Here is a 21,711-nt window from a genome sequence, read left to right as displayed (position 1 = left end):
CTCAATCGGTCGTGTTTACATAGCTGAATGTCTCTATTTTAAAAAAGGAGGTGAAAAAAGGGATAAAATTCTACTAATAGATTCCCCTCTTAATTTTTTTTCTGGTTGCAATTCATCAGTTGCTTTTGCTGCAAATTGTTGGTACCAATTCAGCGCTCAGCTGATGCAGATTCAGTCTTTGCAATCCTCTCCTCGTTCCCAGAGCAGTGCTGCCTTCCTCCTGTTCCAGAATGTGGGGAGCGAGCATTGCAGAGTGTTTGCTTCACAGATGCTCAGCTTCTGGCAGTTTGTTTTCCTCCTGTCTCTGTTCGCTTTAGGATTTGAGATGCTTTTTGGCCGTTTAAATAATTAAAGTAACTCAGCATAACCTCTGGACCGTCACAGCTACCATCGATCTTCAGTTTTCAACGACCTCATGGATTTGAACAGTGTTACTTTATTCCCTCCTAGGGCAGCAGAGGCTAAGGACTCCTGCTTACTTAAATGAGCAGATTCTTAAGTGGTCTCAAAGCCGCAGACAGGCACGGTTTTCACAGCGACTGCTTTGGGGTCGTGGTTTCTCAAAAGTGTATTGAAAAGGGCAATTTAAGGAATTCCTGACAGCAGCTCTTTGGTTAACACAACACTTGCTGGAACTATCATCCCTTTGAAGGACTGAATGGTTAGCGACTCCTTCCCAGCAGACCTTTTCACCACGTTTTTGGCATTATCACCCTCTTATCCTTCCTCGATAGTTTCTAAATACCAGTTAAATAATAGCATTTAGGCTCAGTTGAAGTCCAAACCAGCTTGACCTTGAGCATCTTCAAGCCAGAAACGTTGCTGTCAGCGAGGCCAGTTGTTCTGCGGGCTGCTGTGAGTCGCAGTGCTCTGTCCCTCCTGTCTTACACTGAGAAAATACATCTGCCTGAACCCAGAAGCAGAGAAATCTGTCAGGACCAGAAGCAGAAATAGTCCTCACTTGTTTTTCTGTTCTGCCTTCGCTGCGGTACTGTAGGATGGAAAAATCACACAGACTGCATCCTGAAAGAGTGGGCGCACAAACCATGGCTGGCACTTCGGTGTCCGGGCCTGCCGGGCGTCTCTGCTCGGCGGAGGTGTGAGATTGATGGAGTGCAGTTGCTGCCTGCCATGCCTGGGAAGGGCTGGAGGGCGAAGGGGAGGACAGGGCAGCTGCAGCTGGCTTAGCAGAGAGCCAGGCAGCGTGCTGGCGAAATCCAGCAATATTCATGGAGTGTGATTGAATTGCAGAGCTGTTCTACTTCCTTGTGATAAGGCTTGCCGGCTAAAATTCAGCCTTCCTAGCTTCTTTTGATAAAGCTAGGAATATGATTTATTTATTAAATCGGGAACCTGTCGTAGATTGAACTGGGAACTGTTGGGCTCCAAGGGTGATTTTTGCAGTGGTATACCTGAAACCGTGACAGCTCAGGATTCTTTTCCATAACTGTGTAGGAGCTGCTGTTTCTTTCCAACAGACACTGGGCTCGCTTTGCTGTGACTGTAACTGCAGTGTGCACGGTACCAGCAGCTTGCCTTTGTGCTTTCAGAGCCTGTATCGCAGCTGTCCAACGACTGCGCCTCCAGCAGGGATCCGGTGACAGGAGAGATGCCGCTTGGGTTCAGTAAAGCCGGCTGATTGCAGTCTGTTCTGAGAACCCTGATTGCCACGGGAGGGTGTACTTTAAAAACACTGGTTAGACTTTCACTGAATGATCTTCTGGGGATCTCACATGTATTTTGAGCTTCCTCAAGTTCCTTGAGAGGAGGATGTATCACGATTAAAGCTGAAGTGCTGATAACACACTAACAGTAAGTAGGCACTAATAAAAAGCCAGCTCTCAGTTAAGCATGTGTTAAGTTTATTCGGTAATAGATTTTTATGAAAACAGTCGCAGTTGCAGTTTCTGCTTGATCAAAAGAACCTAAAATTCCACTTCTGGATTTACTACACTGCACCTGGAAAAACAAAGACGTTTAAATCTTTTCTAGGCGTGCTACCTCTACCTGGAGCTGGGATAACGTAGTGGAGGCTGATCTGGAGCAGATTCTGGAGAAATCTGTTGGAGGGAAACAAAGAAAAAAATAGAGTAGCAAGTTGCCTTTTAGTGCACCAATTAAAACAGATCAGATTTCCTCGCAGTGTTACTGGCAGCCTTCACGTAGCTCGTGTGGGGGTTGCTTCATGTGAGGGTTGGTTCTGACTGCTCGCCTGACTCAGATTGCAGTCGGACGGATCTGCAGAGAAATGAATCAAACGTGGTCAAGTACGTACGACGATGGGTCCAACTCTAACAAGCACTGCAGAATTACAAGGATCGCTTGCTAGCACCGGGGATGTTCCCTGACAAACCAAAAATATGTTAAATTGTAATCTGGAAGCTACGGAGAGTTTTCTTCTCCTGAAGTATCATTTTTCATGCACTATGTGTAAAGTTCCAAAGCATGAATGAAGCTGTCTGTAAATCCCCTTTCAGTGATAAGTCAGGATAAAAGTGGCTTTTTTCAGAAACTAGAATTTTGTTGTTGAATATGTGTATGTACAAGCAGATCTGGAAATCTGTCATTGCACCATTTTCCCCCCCTTTGTCCAAATTACATATGCAACACTTCACCAACTTTGGGACTTTTTATTTATGTAATTTCTTGGAAGAGATTTAAACTGCAAAGGTTTATGAAAGGATGTTCCTGTATGCCAGGTAAATATAAATGTTTCCTGGAAAGCCAATCCATTGCTTCCCTCCGGTCTGTGCTTTGTTTTTTTTTTTAACGAACTAATGTCTTTTTTATTTTAATTTGCTTTGCTGCTGGATCAGTTCCTCGGTCTGATTCATCAGCACAGGAAGGGGCTGAAGGGATTCGATGGGACCTCTCTTTATGGTTTGTGGTTTGGTGACGGTACCACATGCAGTGCACATTGGACTGTAACTCAGCTCTTCTGCTTCCCGATTGCCTTAGCCTGATCCAGCTGCCTCGCTGCTGGAAGCAGTGCTCCTGTCTAGCCAGAAATTTGTCTGCTCCTCTGTGTTGGACCTGGGATTTCCGTGGTGAGGAGGTTGGTTGGGTTGGTGCATTGATCTCCTTGAAGTGTCAGGGATTATGTTTTTTTTTGGTGTTAGTTTTCAGGTGGATTAGTGAGCTGATACAACTCGCCGGGTGCTTGTGCTGTTGTATGATCCAAGCCAAGGGAAACAGCAGGAGCTCTGACCACACCACAGCGCGGTGTTGGGTGTCCTGATGGGATTTCAGTCTGCTTAGAGAGCAACGTGCTGAGAGGGAAGCACCTGCTGAAAGCTGTCCAAAACCATCACTTGCTTTTCATGCAAAAATTGTGTTATACGATGAAGTATGGTCATCGAGTAGTCTTGCTTCCCTTCATGTGAAGGAAGTAATTCATGTGGTGGGGTGAAATTGGTGGCCTGTTAACAGCAGAAGCAATTTGTTCAGTATTTGTAAATGGAACTTGGTTAATGTGAGCAGTTTTTCTTCTCAGCTTCATCCGCTGCCTGTGGAAGTGCAGAGTTCAGATCTTGACCCTGCCCAGTGGTGTGGAATAGCTGAGGATCCAGACAGCAGCTCCCAGTAGCATGGCTCCCCTTCCCACCTGCTGCTGCTCCTGCTTCTAGGAAGGGAAACAGAGCCTGGAAACGTAACCTGAGGCGGAGGGAGCACAGTTCCCTTCCTCTCCTCCAAGCCAGGGGCCAAAGCCTTTTCCATTTCAGCTGCAGCACTAAACTGAAACCAAGGGGGAATCTGAAGCTGGAGCATATTTCGCAGCACGATCAACTTTTGAATTGTAAGGAATTTTGTTTGTGGCTGGATACAGAAATTAAATAGGTCAGCTATTCCTACAGTTTCAAAGCACTGCAAGTGCAGAACAGAAACGGCACGAGCTCGTCTGATCTGTCACTCTGGTATGTTAGGTTTGCTCCCAGCCCTTCGTGGAAAGGAGGTCACAAAACGTGGCTGTTCGTACCGTGCAGGGGAAAGTTTGTGAAGGTCCCTGTCGGAAGCTCCCTGACAAAAAAAATCTGACCAGTTGAAAGAAACACAGCAGTTTTAATTCTACCAAGATCTGTCCCAACCTCCAAATGTAAACCATATGCTCTGACTCCTTTTAGGAGTTTAACGACTCCTGTGGGTTCTTCTGTCCTGAATATCCCCGAATATTTTTCTTTCCCTGGAGGTAAGAGGTGATGAAAATCCTTTAGAAAATCTCGCATCTCAATATAAAGTTTTGCTTAACAAGCTGACAGATCAGGTGGTGTAACTGAAAGGATTATCTGCTCAGACTGTATGCCCTGAAAACACCTTTTAAGGGACTCTTGAACCTTTACCTGGTTACACTCCTGAAAATAACACGGAAAATTCTTATGCGTTGGCTACTTTGAGTCACTTAATGCTACAACATACTTACTGTCTTCTGTCTTTAGTATTTGAATGACTCTGAATATTTGGAAGGACAGCTAAACTATTTGGGCTGCACTAAAACTCCCCACTGGATGATGCGCTGATCATAACTGCATGAGCTGCACAAACAGACAGGACGTGTCTTGGATTTGACCTGAGTGGTCGTAGCTAGACAGATCTGTGCAAAAAATGTTATTCATTTATCTTGGATTATTGTTTTTGTTTGTGATTCCTTCCAAAAATCAGAGAAGAGTCTTGGGGGATGAGAGAGGTTGGCGGATAAGCTTTATTTTATTTCTTCAGCCTGCCAGATGCTGCCTGTTCTTCCAGGCCTACAATGTGGCTTCATTTTTCAAAGATTATTTTGCTGTTTCCTTTAGGTGTAACTGACCGAGTGCTTGCAAAGATGTCTAAAACCAACAAATCAAAGTCTGGATCCCGTTCTTCTCGTTCAAGATCCGGATCGAGATCCCGCTCACGTTCCTTCTCCAAATCTCGCTCGCGTTCTCGTTCTGTCTCACGATCAAGAAAACGCAGGCTTAGGTAAGTGTGCGCAGCTCTGAAGTCTGGGTGTGACTGTGTTTTTTCCTCTGTCCTGTTCAGGTGGTTTGTCACTTAGTTCTTTTCTATATAAAGCCTTTGATTAGATTCTAAGGACAGATAATATCCTGTGCCTTAGGTTGTTTCCTGCCAACCTGTACTGTTTGGAAGTATTTTCAGTGGACTAGGACAAGAAACTGGGACTGGTTCTTAGCATTGTCAAGTGACTTGAACTCTTAATCTGGTTCCTGTAGCAAGTCTTAGTGAACAGCAATTTTACTTTTCTTTTTAGATCTCCTTTCCCTGATAAGAGTGCTAGCAGGTACAGTACAGATAGATCAGAAGGTGGATTTGTCAGGGATACAGTCTGCAGTGAAGCTGGTGCAGCTGCCTCACAGCAGGCCCTAAGAGAAGATGTCTGTACTTTCCCTCTTCCTAAAAGGTATTCGTAGAAGCCCATGCCAAAAGGTGTTTTTCCGTGTTCTTCTGCAGTTCTTAATTACTGCTATATGTAATGTGGTGGCATTAGGAGAAGCACAGTGGTCTAACCACACGCAGCCCCTGTGAAGATCTAGTTTCCTGTATTAAAAGGTGGTCGTGGTTAAAGATGATGTTTGAAGTTGCCAAAGCAGGGCAAAGTACAAAAAAACTTGGCATTTTATCATGACTGGCAATCTGTGGACACAGAATAATTTCAGCAGGTTTGAAATGCTGCTGATCAGACGTGCCTCACTGCTCTGAGTGAGAGTTTGAGTGTGGGTTCCATAGAGCAGGGAAGGAGAGTCGGAAAGGTTCGTAGCAAAGCGTGCTCCTTTGTTTTGTGAAACATCTTGGGCTTTTTTAAGCTTTTAATGTAATTGATCCCAGGCTTGAGGGGCCTTTGCAGATGTTGCTTGCTTTCTCCCTTGGAAATGAATTCAGGCGAATATGATGTCAATTAACAGATGCTGCTGTGAAAGATAGGGGCAATTTTTGTGTTGCTGTTTCCCTGCCCCTCCTGTCAATGTACAGGAGTCAGTAAAAACAAAATTCTAGTTCTGGATGGACAAAGTAGAAGTTAATTTCACTGCAGTTAACTTTGAGAAATCGCTAATGTGCACAGTAATTGTTCTTACCTCCCTGAATTGATTCTAATCTGGCCACTTAAAGGCTCATTTCTTCCCTGGCTATCGGGATATCTGCTTTTTTCCTTTTCTTTTAGCTGAGCATTTAGCTGTATCTGGCAAAGACGTTCTAGTTGGACCGGGTGTAATGATGTTTAGCTGCTTTTTCAGTGATCTCAAATGAATAACACTTATTCTGAAAATCATTAGGCTGTAAACACATGCAACTGTTAACAATTAGAGATTTTTAAAATACAGAGGCCATAATAAACATCCAGTTGGAGAGAGGAGGACATGACAAAACTAAGTTAGAGGCGGAGACTTCAGTCGAACCAAGTTCTTTGCAGAAGGAAGCTGGAATGCTGGAAAATACGTTGTCATTTGGGATTATCTGCCTTGCTGTGAAGGAACTTTGACAGTTGAAAACAAAGGCACCCTGTACAAACATGATTGCTTCCTCTGTGCTGCTGCTGAAGCCACTTCTGCTTTGTAAATAACTTTCTTTTTTTTGGAAAAATAATCGATATGGAGGGGCTTAGTACAGGCAAGTCATCTTGTATGTCAGTAGGATATTCTCTGAGGTAGGTTTAATGGGGTGTCGTGGCACAGAAATCTCTTACTGTGTACCTGAGCATACGTCGTGGAAATTATTTTACTCTTTCTTCTGGAGGCTTACTGTTTTTTCCAAGTTGCATTGCTCTCTTGGAGTCTGCCTACTGTTTTTTGCTTTCTTTACGACTTTTTCATTTTTAAACTATTGCAAAATGGTGCGTGCTTTAGAGCTGCAGCAGCGTGTTAGCTGCTTAGCTACAGGGGGTAGCAAGGTTGGGAAAATTATTATTACTGGTGGCATTCATTTTGCACGGAACTTACTGTATTTTTCTAAAAGGATTTATTGTATATAGTCTCTGCAACTTCTGGAGTGAAATCTTCTTGCTGTAAACCTCTCCGAAATGATAGAATAGATTTTGGAAGCAGCATACAACATGTCCCTGGCTGGTAATTAGTAAGAAATCCTGCAGTTTTCTGGAAAACAGGAGCATCCTCAGTGCTTTTGACTAGAGTTCCTTATAAATTGTTCTTGCTGTCTCTGTGCTTTTCCTCCTTATCGTTATTTGAACGAGGAAGTCTCAGGTAAGTTGCATAGGCTTTCTTGTCCTTTGAGGTAAAGGATGAAGTCTGTTAAAAGTATCATTAATTTGTTTCATAGCAATGCCTGTAATGTATTTGAGAGGTGGAAAAAATAGAAATAAAATACATTTCTTGCTGCCTGCACGTACTTCAATGTTTTGGGACTTCTAATGGCAGCTTTGCATTTCATTGCCTTACATATGGTGGTTTGGGATGTGAACAGAGAGGGGGCAGCAGAGGGTTGTGTATTGCTGCTCTGTAGAAGACAGAGGTGTCTATAGGAGTGTGTGTTATATAGGGGCTGGATGGGTCTCTTAACATAGCAAGGGAGTGTAGAAATGGTTTCAACAAATATTATTTACTTAAATTTCACTTTGAAAGATATTTCTTATTTAAATCTACTGGTTTGGACACTTTATCTGTTTTAAAAGTACAAAGTTGCTGAAATCTCAGACGTTAAACAGAATTTTGTGTTTTTCCAACAGCTGGGAAATACTTGCTCTAAAGCTGGCACTTAAACCTGAGCTACACTGGGGCTTTTGAGCAGTTAGACAGCAGCAGTTCCAACATTTTAACGGGAGAGACTGTTGAAACAATTATCCCTTAACGATTTGTCCTTTCAATCAGTCATCTCGCAGGGTTTTTGCTTGTCTTGGATCCAGTTCTGCTCTTTAGAGGAGCAGCTGGAGCTTCCATGCCATGAGCAGAGGCAGTGCTGGACGGCGCCATCTCGTGGCATCGGGCTGGAGAGTGGCTGCCTCCCTCTGCAGTCCTGCTCCTTTGCAGTTCCAGCTTCCAAATTGTGGCAACTGGTTCACCTTTTGAAACTTGACCTACAGAGCAGTGTGCCATCTGCTCCCCTCCTGCTCTCCTCGTGCTGAGGTGTTGCAATTTGTTTAACTTACCTGGCAGAGAAGTGGGATTTCATCTTGATCATCAATTTCAAACGTATTTGAGAATGGAGGGACATGGGAGAGGGAAGATGAGGCTCCAAATAAAGTTAAGAATAAACTTTAAAATACTTTTTTTTCTCTTTATCAGTTCTAGGTCTCGTTCAAGATCATATTCTCCATCTCATAACAGAGAAAGGAACCATCCAAGAGTCTATCAGAACCGTGATTTCAGAGGTCATAACAGAGGATACAGGAGACCGTATTATTTCCGTGGCCGAAATCGAGGGTTTTATCCATGGGGCCAGTACAACCGAGGAGGATATGGCAATTACAGGTCTAACTGGCAAAATTACCGCCAAGCGTATAGCCCTCGTAGAGGGAGGTCACGCTCCCGTTCACCCAAGAGGAGGTCTCCTTCACCAAGGTCCAGAAGTCATTCTAGAAATTCCGATAAGTCATCATCTGATCGGTCAAGGAGGTCTTCCTCTTCTCGGTCTTCCTCAAATCACAGCCGAGTTGAGTCTTCCAAGCGTAAATCTGGAAAGGAGAAGAAATCATCTTCCAAGGAGGCCCGGGCATCTCAGGCTGCGGGAGATAATCAAGGGGATGATTCGAAGGAGCAGCCGTTTTCGGGAGCGGCGGCTCAAGATGTCAAGGCATCGGAGGGATCCAAACCATGGCAAGATATGAGCACCTACGGGGCGGGTTCGGCGTCACGAGCAGCCGCCCCTGAGCTTAGCCCGAGGGAGCGCAGTCCTGCGCTGAAAAGCCCTCTGCAGTCGGTTGTGGTGAGGCGGCGTTCTCCTCGGCCGAGCCCGTTGCAGAAGTCGAGCCCTCCGCTTTCCAACCCGTCGCAGCTGAGCTCTTCCCTGCAAAGCAGCACCTCCTTTCAGGCGGGCTCTCACCAGAGCCCGTTTGACCACGGCTCGGCAAGCTTGAGCCCAACGAGGAAGAGCCCTGTGTGCAAAAGCCCAACGCCAATCGGTTCGATTTACAGTACCTCTCAGAAGGAGGAAACCACAGCTCCCGGAGGAGGAGCCTTCTCAAAGAGGCAAGTGACGCGTTTCTCTCTGTGGCAGGGTGTTTTGCCAAGCCAGCTCGCGTGTGTAGGCGTCCCCACGAGCACTGCAGCAGTTCTCAGCCTGTCTGCGGGCTCCAGCTGGAACAAGGTGCCCGTGCGTGCAGGGTGCTAGCTAGCTGAGGGCCTGGTACAGCCTCGGTGGTGGAACAAAATGCAGACCCAGCCCCGTGCTGCAGGAAGTTGGGGGTTGTTTTCTGATTTAACTTGCTCCCTGCAAAACTGTTTTTAGTGCATGAACGCTCAAAATGAAGATGTGCCTAGGGAGATTTTCTAGCAGCCTAACAGCGCGCACTGGAAACTTGCAGTTTTAAGTGATTTACTTTTTGGTTAAAGATTCTTTAAGCAGCGTGTTCTTCAGTTACATTCGATGTTATAAAATCAGTCTGGCTGCATGGCCTGCTGCAAGCAGCCCAGGGCAGGTGCAGTTCTGAAGCTTGTCCCTGTGTATGTGGGTGGTATGATGAACACCAAAGTCATCACTGAAATTAAGGGATAAGCACCAAAGTCATCACTGAATTAAGACACGACCTTCCATAGGGAAGGAATCAGTTTACCACGTTCCTGTTTACTGGGCTAGTCCACTGCTGATTTCTTCCTTAAGGTGGTGCTTTCTTTTAAAAGGTAGCACAGCATTCACAGGTGCTTTAAGTTTATTCTTTTTAAAGTTATTTTGGACTATCCTATGTCAAGGATGTATGAACTTTAAAAAGGAAAAAAAAAATAACTCTGGTTTGGGTTCTCAGAGCATTAAATTAATGTCCTTGGGCATTACTGCTTTCTCCTCAAAGCTGGGGTTTTGCTTAATGATTGCTTTAAAACCTAGTTCTGATGCTTGAAACTAGCTTATGATAAACTGTTGTTCTTACTAAATGTTTTGTCTTCTCCCAGCAAAATATTCCTCCCTGTTAACCTTTTTGCTTTTATTTGTATTTACAGTCTGTCATGAAATATTTAGCTTACCTATGAAACTTGCATCCAAAATTTGAAGTAGCTTTTGAGGCTTTTATTTCCAGTGTGTTGTTTAAAGCAGAACAGCCCAGTTTGAAAGTTTTGATGTGTTGTTCTCCTGAAGCAGGTTTGTAAGTAAATAAACTGATTGGGTAAGATGCTACTACTTTCCTTAAAATGAATCTGTGGGTAAGTGTGTTTTTTTACTTGCTTTTAAGCCTCATTTCATCAGTTCTGCATATCCATTTTCTTCTGCATTTATTGAATTTATTGAGAAGTATAAGTCTAAATCCAGGCTGAGAAATCTGCTTTACATTTTAGCTGGTTTAGGGCCTAGAGACAATCTTCTGTACATGCATATCTCGGTGTTCTCTAAAATTTGACTGCTTTCCACTGAAGGATTAACCTCTTTGAGTTTTACTAAGAGAACTGTTGTAATGTCTCCTCTATGAACAGGTATCTGGAAGAGCAGAAGACTGAGAATGGGAAAGACAAAGAGCAGAAAGTAACAAATGTTGAAAAGGAAAAACCTAAAGAAAAAGGGAATTTCTCTGAGTTGGGATCAACAGATGGAAAGGCAAAATCTGATTCCTATGCATCCAAAGCAGACTCTGAGAAGGGATACCGTGGCAGTCAGTCGCCCAAGCGCTACAAGTTCCGGGATGACTTTGACAAGCTAAAGGCACCAGAGTTCCACAAGGAGAGTCACTATGGCAAAGAGGAAACTGATGAGCAGGAAAAGAAAGATAAGGCAAAGGGCCGAAAAGATTCGGAGTTTGATGATGAGCCCAAATTTATGTCTAAAGTGGTAGCAACATCAAGTAAAAGCCAGGAAGAGGAGAGGCAAGGAAAATGGGAAGGTGTGGTGTTCTTGCCACCTGGAAAGGAGAAGCAAAGGAAATCTGATGAAGCAGAGGAGGAAAGCTATTCTGAAAGATCAAAAAAAGAAGAGAGGCCAGCATCCAAGAGAGCTGAATCGGGTCACAGGGGCTTTGTTCCTGAAAAGAATTTTAGAGTGACCACTTATAAAACAAGCCAGGAAAAAAGCTCTTCCCCACCACCAAGGAAGACTTCAGAGGTAAAGGAAAAGCCAGCAACCAAAGGAGATGGGCTAGCTCCTGGCAAATCCTCCTTTTCCATTACTCGTGAGGCCCAGGTCAATATTCGAATGGATTCCTTTGACGAAGATCTTGCACGGTGCGTATTTGCTAGAGTTTTGGGCAGGTTAAATAGTAATACTGGCTGCCTGTTTCTCTTCTTGAGATCTTAAGTTCCTCAACTCTGAGGAAGGCTACGTAATATTGTATCACAATCTGTATTTTTCGGTGTTAGAGATGAAATTTTTTATGGCCTTAGAACGCTTGTGGGATCCCTTTGTGTGGCAGGAGGTCAGAGGGGTTGTCAGGTTAAAAAAACTTCTCCTTTTTTTTCTATCTATACATAAGTTCATTTCAGATTGTAAATGCTTCTACGTCAGTTCTTATGCTGCAGCAGCCTCTGGAAAGAGTTGAGTACTTGGTGACTTCTTGCTGCTAGAAGTTTGTGATACAGTAAAACTGCAGTGCTGCTCAAATGACGTTTCTTCTGGAGAGTGTTTACGGTTATTCTCAACGCAGCATTACTGAAACTCCAGGGAGCTCTGACGGCCACTTAGGCATTGTTTCAAGAAATCTTAAGGCAGTAAAAAGTTGCTGCAGAAAGCACGTTTGTCCAGCAGTAGCCAGTAAATGTTAATATACCACGTGGGATGTTAGAGGTTAATCTCGAATTTAGGAGCAGTAGCAGAGGATTATAGCCAGCTAGTGGGGTGGGAATGAGCTTGTGTTTCATAGCTGTCAGGGTTTAATCTCTGCAGCCCTCCAAGTACAGAGCAACAAGTGATCTGAATTATTACAGTAACCTAGATTAGTGCATTTTAAAGATATTTAAATAAGCAATTTAGTGCATTTAAAATATATTTAAATAAGGAATCAGATCGTGCTGTTTAATGTTATTAGATTACTTCACAGTATTATATAAGAATACGTCTGCTTCCAATTTATGAAACAAACTGCTTCCCTTGTTCTATTTCATGTGGTCTGTTTTCTCTAGTCCAAGTGGCATACTGGCTCAGGAACGCAAGCTGTGTCGTGACCTTGTGCATAGCAACAAAAAGGAGCAAGAATTTCGTTCTATTTTTCATCATATTCAGTCTGCTCAGTCTCAACGGAGTCCTTCTGAACTGTTTGCTCAACACATAGTGACTATAGTCCATCACGTAAGAGGTGGGTCAAAGTCCCTGTATCCTCAGATGAAGGTTCACTCCCCCTGTCCTTGCCCAAACAAGTGATTTTCACGTACACTGGGTAATGCTCAGAGCTGTTCTCCAGCAGATATGCCATAGATGAGGACAGCAGCTGATGATCACGTAGTCATGGAATTATTTAGTTGGGGGTGATTCCTGGAGCCTAGCTCAGCCTCCTGCTCCAAGCAGAGCTAGCATGCAGGTTGGATCAGGTTGCATTGGGTTGTGTCCAGTTGAATTTTGAAGAAAAGAGAGACGCCACTTCCCCTCTGCTCATACATCACATAGTCCAGCACCCCAAACCATCCTGATAAATTTCTACATTAGCCAGTTCTGAGCTCTGTTGCACCAGACAGCGTAAAAGTCCAGCTTTATCCAGAGACAGTCTTGCAAGTACCAGCTGCCTGCACACCCACCTCACCATTTACATTAAAAAAAAATTCTTCTGGAAAGGCGGAAGAGGTGTTCTTGCTTTTACCTGAACAAAATTCAGGGAAACTGTGATTTAGAATTTGTATATTCTCTTGATTCGTGTATATTTACCTAAATCGTGTCTGTAAAGTGAGTTCACATGCCATTAATTTCAAGAGTAAGTTACCCGAGTGAATTGTTAATTTCAAGAGTGAAATTGAAATTTGTCAGCAGTGTAGAGTTGCTCATCTGTGTGCTTCATGTGTCCTGCAACTGAATTTGACCAAGCTGTGGGACTGACGTGTTCTTTCTGTTTACAAAAATATTAATACTGTATTAATATTGTGGCGTTGTTTGCTCAACCACCCCACAGAGCATCACTTTGGATCTTCAGGCATGACACTGAATGAACGCTTTACCAAATACCTAAAGAAAGGAATGGAACAGGATGCAGCTAAAAACAAAAAGAGCCCTGAAATTCACAGGTTGGTGGCAATGCAGTGGGATTTCGCGTTTCCTTCTCTTAAACTGGAATTCCGGAATAATTCAAGAACAGGAGAGAATGGGCGGATCTCTACCTAGTTAAAAAAAGTCTTGCAGTATGGCTTGCATGTTAGAGTTGTGTCTAGTCTCCTACCCAGCCTTTAACAAGACAGACTAAGGAAGGTAGTGATTAAATCCTTAAAGGACAGAAGTGATGTCTTGGTGGAAGAGGAGAGGGGGATGTCTTAGTCTATCACTTGAATTCCTTACATTTTAGACTTGATATCTTTTAGATGGACTTGCAGCAGCTTGCTAATGTTACTTGGTAAGCATATGGGAATATGAAAGCTTAAATAAGTTATGATCATGTATCATTTATAGGCATTTTCATAATGCTATAAAGTTCTGGTTTTAAAAAGACTTGCATTTATGTTTTATCATGTTGCGTTCTTCCTTATATTTTTCTCAGTCCTTTTGTCTACAGCTGAAAGAGTGCTTGGACAGTTATTTATTGAAAAATAGCTTGACATCGACAGACCTGCTCGTGAATCCTAAGCTGCTGTAAAGCAGCTTCAGCAAAAATGGAAAAAATGAGGAGTTTTAAATAGATTTGGAAACATCGGAGTGTCTGCTTTTAAGTGACGTTTAATGTAAAAACTTAATCCTGTTTGTAAGATGACTCTTATCTTTCTTTTAGGAGGATAGATATTTCTCCCAGTACTTTTAGAAAACATGGATTCTCTCAAGAGGAATCGAAAAGTTCCAGAGATCCTGGCTTCAAGGTGAACTGTTACTCTGATTAGTTTAATTCAACAAAATGAGTGCATTGGGCATGAACTTAACAGTGATGTTTTTGTTTAAATTACTCTCTACTTAAGTTTGTGTTTTTCTTTTAAGGATGGGCATAATTCTAAAAATGAACTACAAAGGGTTAATTTTTATTAAAAATGTATCAACAACCTTTGTGAAGTGGTTAGACTATGGTAAATGACCCCAAAGTCAATTGAGGTGAGCTTGAGAAAAAAGAGAGGATTTTTGGAACAAGTGCCCATGATGAGAGAAGAGACTTTTTGTGATATTTTTCTGCTTGTAAGTATTATTAAATCAATTGTATACATGCGATATTTCCAACCATGTTTTCAAAAAGACATGCATGTCAAAAAGAGGAAAGTAAAACTAAATACTTATCTAAACAAGATACACTATTAAGCAGATTATAAATTTTGTTCTAACAACTTACTGTACCATTTCTGTTGATTGCTGTTACTTTAACATTCAGCACCTGTTTGAGTAGATCCAGACCATTTGGAATTTAGTGTGTTAGCTTTTCTGAGTAGATCAGTGTTAAGCCATCGCACGTACTGTAAACGATCATTAAAGTGGCTTAACTTAATGTTTGGGATTTTAAACTTTGTTTATTCACCTTCATACATATTTACGTTGAACGTTGAAGAGATTTTAAACAGTCCTGCTGAAACCTTACTTGTTTCATATTTGTTTTCGATTTTTTCCAAACACACTTGTGGCTTGACATGGACGATGGTGAGATGGATTTGATGGGCCTGAACTCTGAGCATCAGCTTGGCAGAGTGTATTATAAACGTGGTTTCCAAACAGCTCGCCAGCCTTCCGTGAAACAGACGTGCCCTCACAAACCCAAATAGGTGTTTGCTGTACCACATAAGGGAGCTGCTGCTGATTTTGTCACTTATCTGTCATCCATCGTGTTGGGAGCAGTTTTATTCTCAGAGTAGAAATTAAAGCTCTTTGCCTGGGGAAAGTAGAAGAGCAAAAAAAAACAAAAAACAAAACCAAAACAAAACGTCTGCTCCCACTCCTGCGTTATTTGACATTTTTATTTAAACAAAAAAGTTTTTAATAACTCATGTAAGTAAAAAATTTAATAGCTAGAGAATTACTAATCCTTTTGTATTTAATTCAAGACGATTAATCTGATTTATGTTGCATATCAAGTAATACAGTTCCCAAGATAAGTAAATGAAGTGTAAATGTGTAAATGAAGTAGCAATCTCTGGACGCAACTGTGGAGGCTGTATGTTGCTAGCAGCATTGTGTGCACAGGCTTCCCACTAAAGAACCGCTGTTAAATGTGTGTCAAAACCACAGCCACTGTCAGTTTGCTGCTCTTGTGTGCAGGCAGAGCAGAAGTTCATCGAAGAGTCATGGGTCTTAAAATATACACAGTAACATAACTTCATGTTTTCTAGAGAAAATCATTTAAGCAGCAATTTCAATAGAACTCAAGCATAAGTAGATTTTTTTAGTTAGCTATTTAAAAGTAAAAGTCTAGTTCTGTTTTTCGTGCAGCTTTTTTTTCTTTGTGAAATGCCGGGTAGCTGGCATTAGTAGACTTGCTAGGCTTAAGTGGAGAAACACATGCCATCTGTGGTGACTTCTGGTCGAGGGGCAAGCAGTGCTGTAGGTGATACCTGCCACAGAGCAAATCTTCTTGACAGATGTGTTAAAGATGAGTGGGATGCTGATATTCCTCCTAAGAACCTTGATCCCTGCATTTTGGTGGCCTCTGTCTCTTAAAGCTTTGATTAGCAATCACTGTCTTAGCTCTTTGCCACTTGGTGACACCTTTTGCTTCTCAAGTTTTCAGACCTGGTAATTAAAAATTCCTTCCATGCTGCTAGATGATACGTCAGCAGGGTAGTGAGCGTGCTGCTGTTCGGTGACAAGTGTCCACAGGCTGCTAGAACTGCAGCATGCCAAAAATGCCTGACACACAATCAGATGGATTAGATTTCCAAGTTGTTCTCATCTCACTGGCTGTGGTGTATGCAATAAGTGTCAGCCTCTGTGTTTCTCCCTCCCTATTGCCAGGCTGTTCTAATGCTGTTTAAAAGAAATTAAAAGTTAAAAACAGTGCTCTTGACGTAGGAAAATTGAAATCTGTGCATTATTTTACATCTTAAAATGGATTAAGTATCGATTAGCATTCAGATAAATTCCTGTCCTCCAGAAGTCTGTGCAGTCAGTAGCAAAGTAATGGTGCTGAAGTGGTGCACTGTAAATCTTTGTGTTAAACTCTCTCCTTCCCTGCACTTGTAGGCTGAAGGGAAATATAAGGACGACCCTGTTGACCTGCGCCTTGATATCGAACGCCGTAAAAAACATAAGGAAAGAGATCTTAAACGCGATAAATCCAGAGAATCAGTGGACTCGAGAGATTCAAGTCACTCAAGGGAAAGATCAACTGAGAAAACGGAGAAATCTCACAAAGGCTCAAAGAAAAAGTATGTAGGAAACCTAATAGCCATTTCCTTCTGCATTTCATATTTCTGCTATTAAAGTTGGAGACAACATCACGTATATATAGTTGTACACCTGTTGACATAACTGCTGCAGTGGCGTGAATTATTCCTCTGCGTGTCTTCTCGATACCATTATATCTGTCTGAAACGATAAATAACTGTTAAAGGTAAATGAGAAGGCTTCGTATGTCAGAATGGGTGAGTCACTTTTTCTTCTTGTTCCAGTTACAGAAAAAACAGCAATGTTTAAATGACTTCTTTAGGTTTAATCCTTTTCTATTAGCATATTTTTTTTCCATTTGACTAAAACTGTATTTGTAAATGAATGTCTTCCTCCTAGAAAGGAGACCTAGAGGAGAAGGGAATACTACTGGTGTCAAATTCATGCTTATATCATAGTTGGAGGTAGAAACACCTTAAAAGCAGCAAGATTGTGCCAGAGAAGGCTTGGGACCTGTTAGATCTGCATGTTGTATCTGATCTTGAGTTGTTAATATGGCTTTTCTTTTTCACAGTAGGAGAATGAAAGCATTGCATTGATAGGGGAGTGATAAATAATTCTGTAGCAAGCAGGTTACTACTAAGTTCTGAACCCTGTGGTGTCCCCCTGACCCTCATTTCCTATCACTGAAACAGGAAACACCGAAGGGTGCGTGAGAGATCCAGATCCAGCTCATCATCCTCACGATCCTCTCATTCAGTCAAAGCAGAGGAATATCCAGAGGAGACTGAGGAGAGAGAGGAAAGCTCCACAGGCTTTGACAAGTCCCGGCTGGGGACTAAAGAATTCACAGGTCCAAATGAGAGAGGAAGAGCTAGAGGGACCTTTGTAAGTATCCCACCCCGAGTACCAATTGCTAAAGCAGTCAAAAAGCAGCTACTGTGAATTGTTCTTCCACATTTAAAGCATACGGTAAGGGAGAAGCCCCAAAGGTGTGGTCTGGCTGTGGATGATGAGCCAGAATGTGATCACTCTGTATCTCAAGCACTAACCAGGGTGTTGACAACATAGCCTGGGCGGTTGAACTCAAGCTGTGTGGAGCAGAATCAAGCCCAGAAGCTTTTGCTCATTAGTAATTGCTGAGCAGCCCTGATGGGCAGCGTAATGTGCATCAGTTGGGTTGGGTTAGGCTACCAAAATGACTCATCTGGTCATAACCCTGCTTATTATTTGCAGTTTCTGTGCCTTAGTTACATACAAGTCTTACAGCTTGGTGCCCCTGAAGTCAGCAGGCAGCTGGGGGGGCACTGTCACCACAATCTTTTTATTTTTCTCCTGTGTTTTGCTGTTACAGCAGTTCAGAGCAAGGGGGAGAGGATGGGGCAGAGGCAACTTTTCAGGAAACAACAACAGCAACAGCGGTGGCAACAACGACTTCCAGAAGAGAAACAGGGATGAGGAGTGGGATCCAGAGTACACACCGAAGAGCAAGAAGTACTACCTGGTATGTGTCTGAAGCACTAAAACGTGCTTAAATCCTCCAGGTATATCTGGCTTAAACGTTTCTAACCTACCAGTTTACAGCTTCATGTGCTGCTTCCTCACCAGAAGCTTATGGCTCACCACTAGAGTTTGTTACTGTTCATTTGAGAATGGTTGGCCAGTAAGTGAAATGAAATCCTGAAGGCTGGTTAAAGACCCCGTGTTCACAGTAGTGCAGAAAAGGCAGCTTAAATCTGTCAGACTGTGTTGCAGATGGCCTACACTCCTTGGGTCCATCCCTGTTTGGAGTTCAGCTTCTGGATGGGTTAGCACTGTTCCTTTTTACTGCTGCTAGGTCTGCCATACTAACAGTCGTTTATCTGGGAGAATCCTGTCTGAATGACCCTTCTTTGAAAAAGGGAAAGTTTAAACACACAAACTTCTTTTTCCCTTCCTGATTTGGGGTACCTGAGTCTTTTCATTAAATAATGCCGTGTTTCAGTCCTGCAGCTCGAACAAGAAAGCCTTGATCTTACCTTACTTCATTTTTTCTGACCTTGTTGAAGGTAGAAATGTAATTTGTTTTGGTGTCCAGTCTCTAGCCTGCACTTTATGTACAGAAATGGATCAGTTTGAGCCCAGCAGCATGGTTCATAGCAGCCTGTACCAATTGCAGTGATGGGGTGCCATGCACAAAGAGAGCCTGTGTGGCATTTGTGCATTCCTGCCTTCATCTGCTGTTCTCATCCCCCAAACAAGCCAGTACTTGTGTTTAGAGGGCAGTACTCACTGTGGCATAAATCTGGTTGGTGCTGCAGGGCTGATATCACCAGGCAGTGTTTTCTTGCTCCTCTCACACCGGGAGCAGTCAGTCTGTGTCAGCTGCTGTCATTGCTTTTTCCCCGTGCAGCACGATGACCGGGAGGGCGAAGGAGCAGAGAAGTGGGTGAACAGAGGCCGTGGTCGGGGTGCCTTCCCCCGAGGACGAGGTCGCTTCATGTTCAGGAAGTCGAGCACCAGCCCCAAGTGGGCTCACGACAAATTCAGCGGCGAAGAAGGAGAAATCGAGGATGACGAAAGCGGAACGGAAAACAGAGAGGAAAAGGACAACTTGCAGTCAACGACTGAGTAGCTGCGGTCTGCGTGTTCCCGGGGAGCCCTGGCAGGAGTGGAGGGGTTCAGCATGCTGGTGATGGAGATTGTCAGGGCGAGCCTGAAGAGCTGAGCAGAGCCCCAGAGAGGAGCTCGGAAATAATCCCGAAGTTAACTGCATTTTCAGAGTTCAGCCTCCCTAAGTGTGGACTAGAACTGATAAATCATATATGCTTGGATCCGCTCATGGAGTATACCTTCCCAAAGACTTACCTTCTGGACTGAATAAGGTCAAGTACTGGGTGAGATCCTAGATTTTCTCTCTTGTCTGTGACCTTATTGAATGGTCGGTTAATTTTTTTTTTTTGGTAACAGGCTTTGAAGACGATGTGGATTTCGGTTTGTGCCCATCTTAACCCAGTAGTCTTGACACTTTTTTTTGTTTCTCTTTTATAATTTGAAATAGCAAAGGTCGGGATTAACTCGCCAGTTCAAATTTTTCTCCCCTATTGTGTATTCAATTTTTTAAATTCATACTTACTTATTTTAGGCCTTTACGTATGTAGTAACATCAATTAAATGATAATTTTTGGAAACTATTTTTGGTTCTTATAAATAAGAAACAATGAAGCATGTGAATAAACATCTAAATGTTAACTTGTTGGGACCAAACTGCTATGATTTTTTTAAGAACTTTTTTTATGTAACAGTTGTTTTAGGGCCTTTTAAAACCAATTGTTTTCCTTTTATGTTGAAAGTTACGGAAATTAGCATGGTTTTAAAAAAAAAAAAAATTACACCCTACTTTTCATCACTGTTTGTGTACAGTGTTAGGCCTGGTGTGTGCTGGAGCCCCAAACTGCTTGTAGGCATTTTGTGTATCCTCTTTGCAGCTGGTTGTGAACTCGAGTGCTCTTTCCAAGGTAACATAGTTTTCTAAGAAACTTCAGAATTCTACTAGGTTAAAAAAAAAAAAAAATATAAAAGGAAAGATGAGAATTTTTCAATATTTTTTATTAATCTTTTTATAAAAAACAAAAGGCAAACCCCTCCTGTGCTGGCTAAGGATGGCCGTTACCATGCATTTCTTTTTATCTTCTACTTTAAACAAAAAAAAAAAAAAAAAAGAAAAAGAAGTACTCTGAAGAAGTTTGCAGACAGTTGTGGCTGGGTCAGTGAGCCTTGGTAGCAGCAGAGGCATGTCCACGCACCGACGCTGAGTGTGCACGTGCTGTAAAGACACCGCTCTCTCTCCCTGTCCTCACCACCTCTGCCTTCCCTCCCCCAGGATTGCTGTGCTCATCCCCCCACACACACCAACTAGCGTTTGGTTTGTTTTGACTTGAACAGTTCCTGTTTAGCAACCCCCCTCGAGTTTGTTTATGCAAATAAAATACAATAAAATGAGTAGTAGGTGTAACTCTGCTTTGTTTTGTGGTCTGAGTCTGGGGCTCCCTCTGCCACCAGCCATTTGCCTTCCCAATTAACTGGTGGAGCCGAGAGAAGCGAAGGGCTTTGGCCAGCCTCAGGGTGGAGCTGCAGAAGTTGCTGGGAAGAGCAGCTTTAAAACATGGTCCCAGAGGAGAAATTGGCCTAGACAGCACTAATGAACAGCAGTAAGGAAAAAGGAAGCTCAGGCTGGGGCCTGTGGGGCTGCCCCACTGCAGAAAAGCAGCAGTTGCAAGCAGTTACTCCCGGCCCAACACTCGAGGTTCCCGTTTTGTACAGCTCTCCAGCTAGGGAACTTTGCACGTGGAAGCCAGTGGAAAATCTCATTGCAACAGCCGAGGGCAGGAGCAGATCCCTGGAGTTGGTCGTGCAGGAGCTGTCGGGGCAGTGCCTGGTGGTGACAGCTCTTCCTGCAGCTCCTGGCCCTGGCTGTGTCCTGGTGGGTGCAGGAACCCGGCACGTGGGTGTTTTGTGCCATCAGCCTGACCCGTTTTTAAGGTAGTAGCTAAAAAGCTAATTTGTGTGTGTGCTGCTGTTAGTTGTCCCTTGGGAGCAGCAAAACAAGCAGCTCAGCCCTGGCCAAGACTCTGGAGGCTGTGACAAAGCTGCTGCATTCTGCTGCCTTCCAACCGCACTCAGCTCCTTCCTGAAGGACCCCGAGGACGTTCCCTGTGCCACAAGGGCAGGGGCTGAAGCCCCTCAGCCCCGCAGAGCAGTGGGGGCTGCTCTGTGCTCCGCACTTCTCGCCCTTCTTTCCTCGGTGGAATCTCGTCTTCCCATCCACCATCCATCTCGGAGAGGCAGGGAGGAGCCCGAGGGCTTTGTTTCCAAGCCACCTCTCCCCAGAGCAGCCACTGCCTGTTGGCAGAAGTGGCGTGGGAGAAGGAAGCGAGTGATGAAGCTACGAAGCCACGGGCTGACTGCAGGGGCTGCACGTAACAGCCACAGCTACCTCCCAAACTGAACTCACTGACAATCCCACCTCCTGCCACCCCTGTTCCATGCCAGCACAAAAAAAAAAAACCTGAAAAAAAGCCCTGAAAGCTTGGCAGCTGCTGATTTACGAAACCACTCCTTGCTGTGCCGTTCGGTACAGGTTTTGCTATTGCTGTCACCAAGGCAGGTGACAGCTCGCTGTGTTTGGGCAAGTTGTGTGGGGTGGGGCGATGGTTAGGGGTCTGG

At 43.5% G+C, this 21,711-nt stretch overlaps 1 protein-coding gene across 2 annotated transcripts in view; it reads left to right on the top strand.

Annotated features, from left to right (window-relative positions):
• THRAP3 (thyroid hormone receptor associated protein 3) overlaps window positions 1–20,059 on the top strand; it is a 32,450-nt gene extending 12,391 nt beyond the window's left edge. Inside the window, exons 4-13 of one of the 2 annotated variants that reach the window (XM_032202206.1) lie at window positions 4,791–4,953; window positions 8,226–9,128; window positions 10,563–11,303; window positions 12,198–12,370; window positions 13,175–13,286; window positions 13,982–14,066; window positions 16,363–16,547; window positions 17,202–17,394; window positions 17,864–18,010; window positions 18,899–20,059. In XM_032202206.1, coding sequence (XP_032058097.1) covers window positions 4,817–4,953; window positions 8,226–9,128; window positions 10,563–11,303; window positions 12,198–12,370; window positions 13,175–13,286; window positions 13,982–14,066; window positions 16,363–16,547; window positions 17,202–17,394; window positions 17,864–18,010; window positions 18,899–19,120 — 2,898 coding nt within the window. In that variant the 5' untranslated portion in view covers window positions 4,791–4,816 and the 3' untranslated portion in view covers window positions 19,121–20,059. Of the gene's footprint in view, window positions 1–4,790; window positions 4,954–8,225; window positions 9,129–10,562; window positions 11,304–12,197; window positions 12,371–13,174; window positions 13,287–13,981; window positions 14,067–16,362; window positions 16,548–17,201; window positions 17,395–17,860; window positions 18,011–18,898 lie in introns of both variants that reach the window. The other variant, XM_032202205.1, reaches the window with a different exon arrangement.
• The last annotated feature ends 1,652 nt before the right edge of the window (window positions 20,060–21,711 follow it).

Source organism: Aythya fuligula, chromosome 23, assembly GCF_009819795.1.
Source record: "Aythya fuligula isolate bAytFul2 chromosome 23, bAytFul2.pri, whole genome shotgun sequence".
Classification (NCBI taxonomy): domain Eukaryota; kingdom Metazoa; phylum Chordata; class Aves; order Anseriformes; family Anatidae; genus Aythya; species Aythya fuligula.
This window is presented reverse-complemented; position numbering and strand designations above follow the sequence as displayed.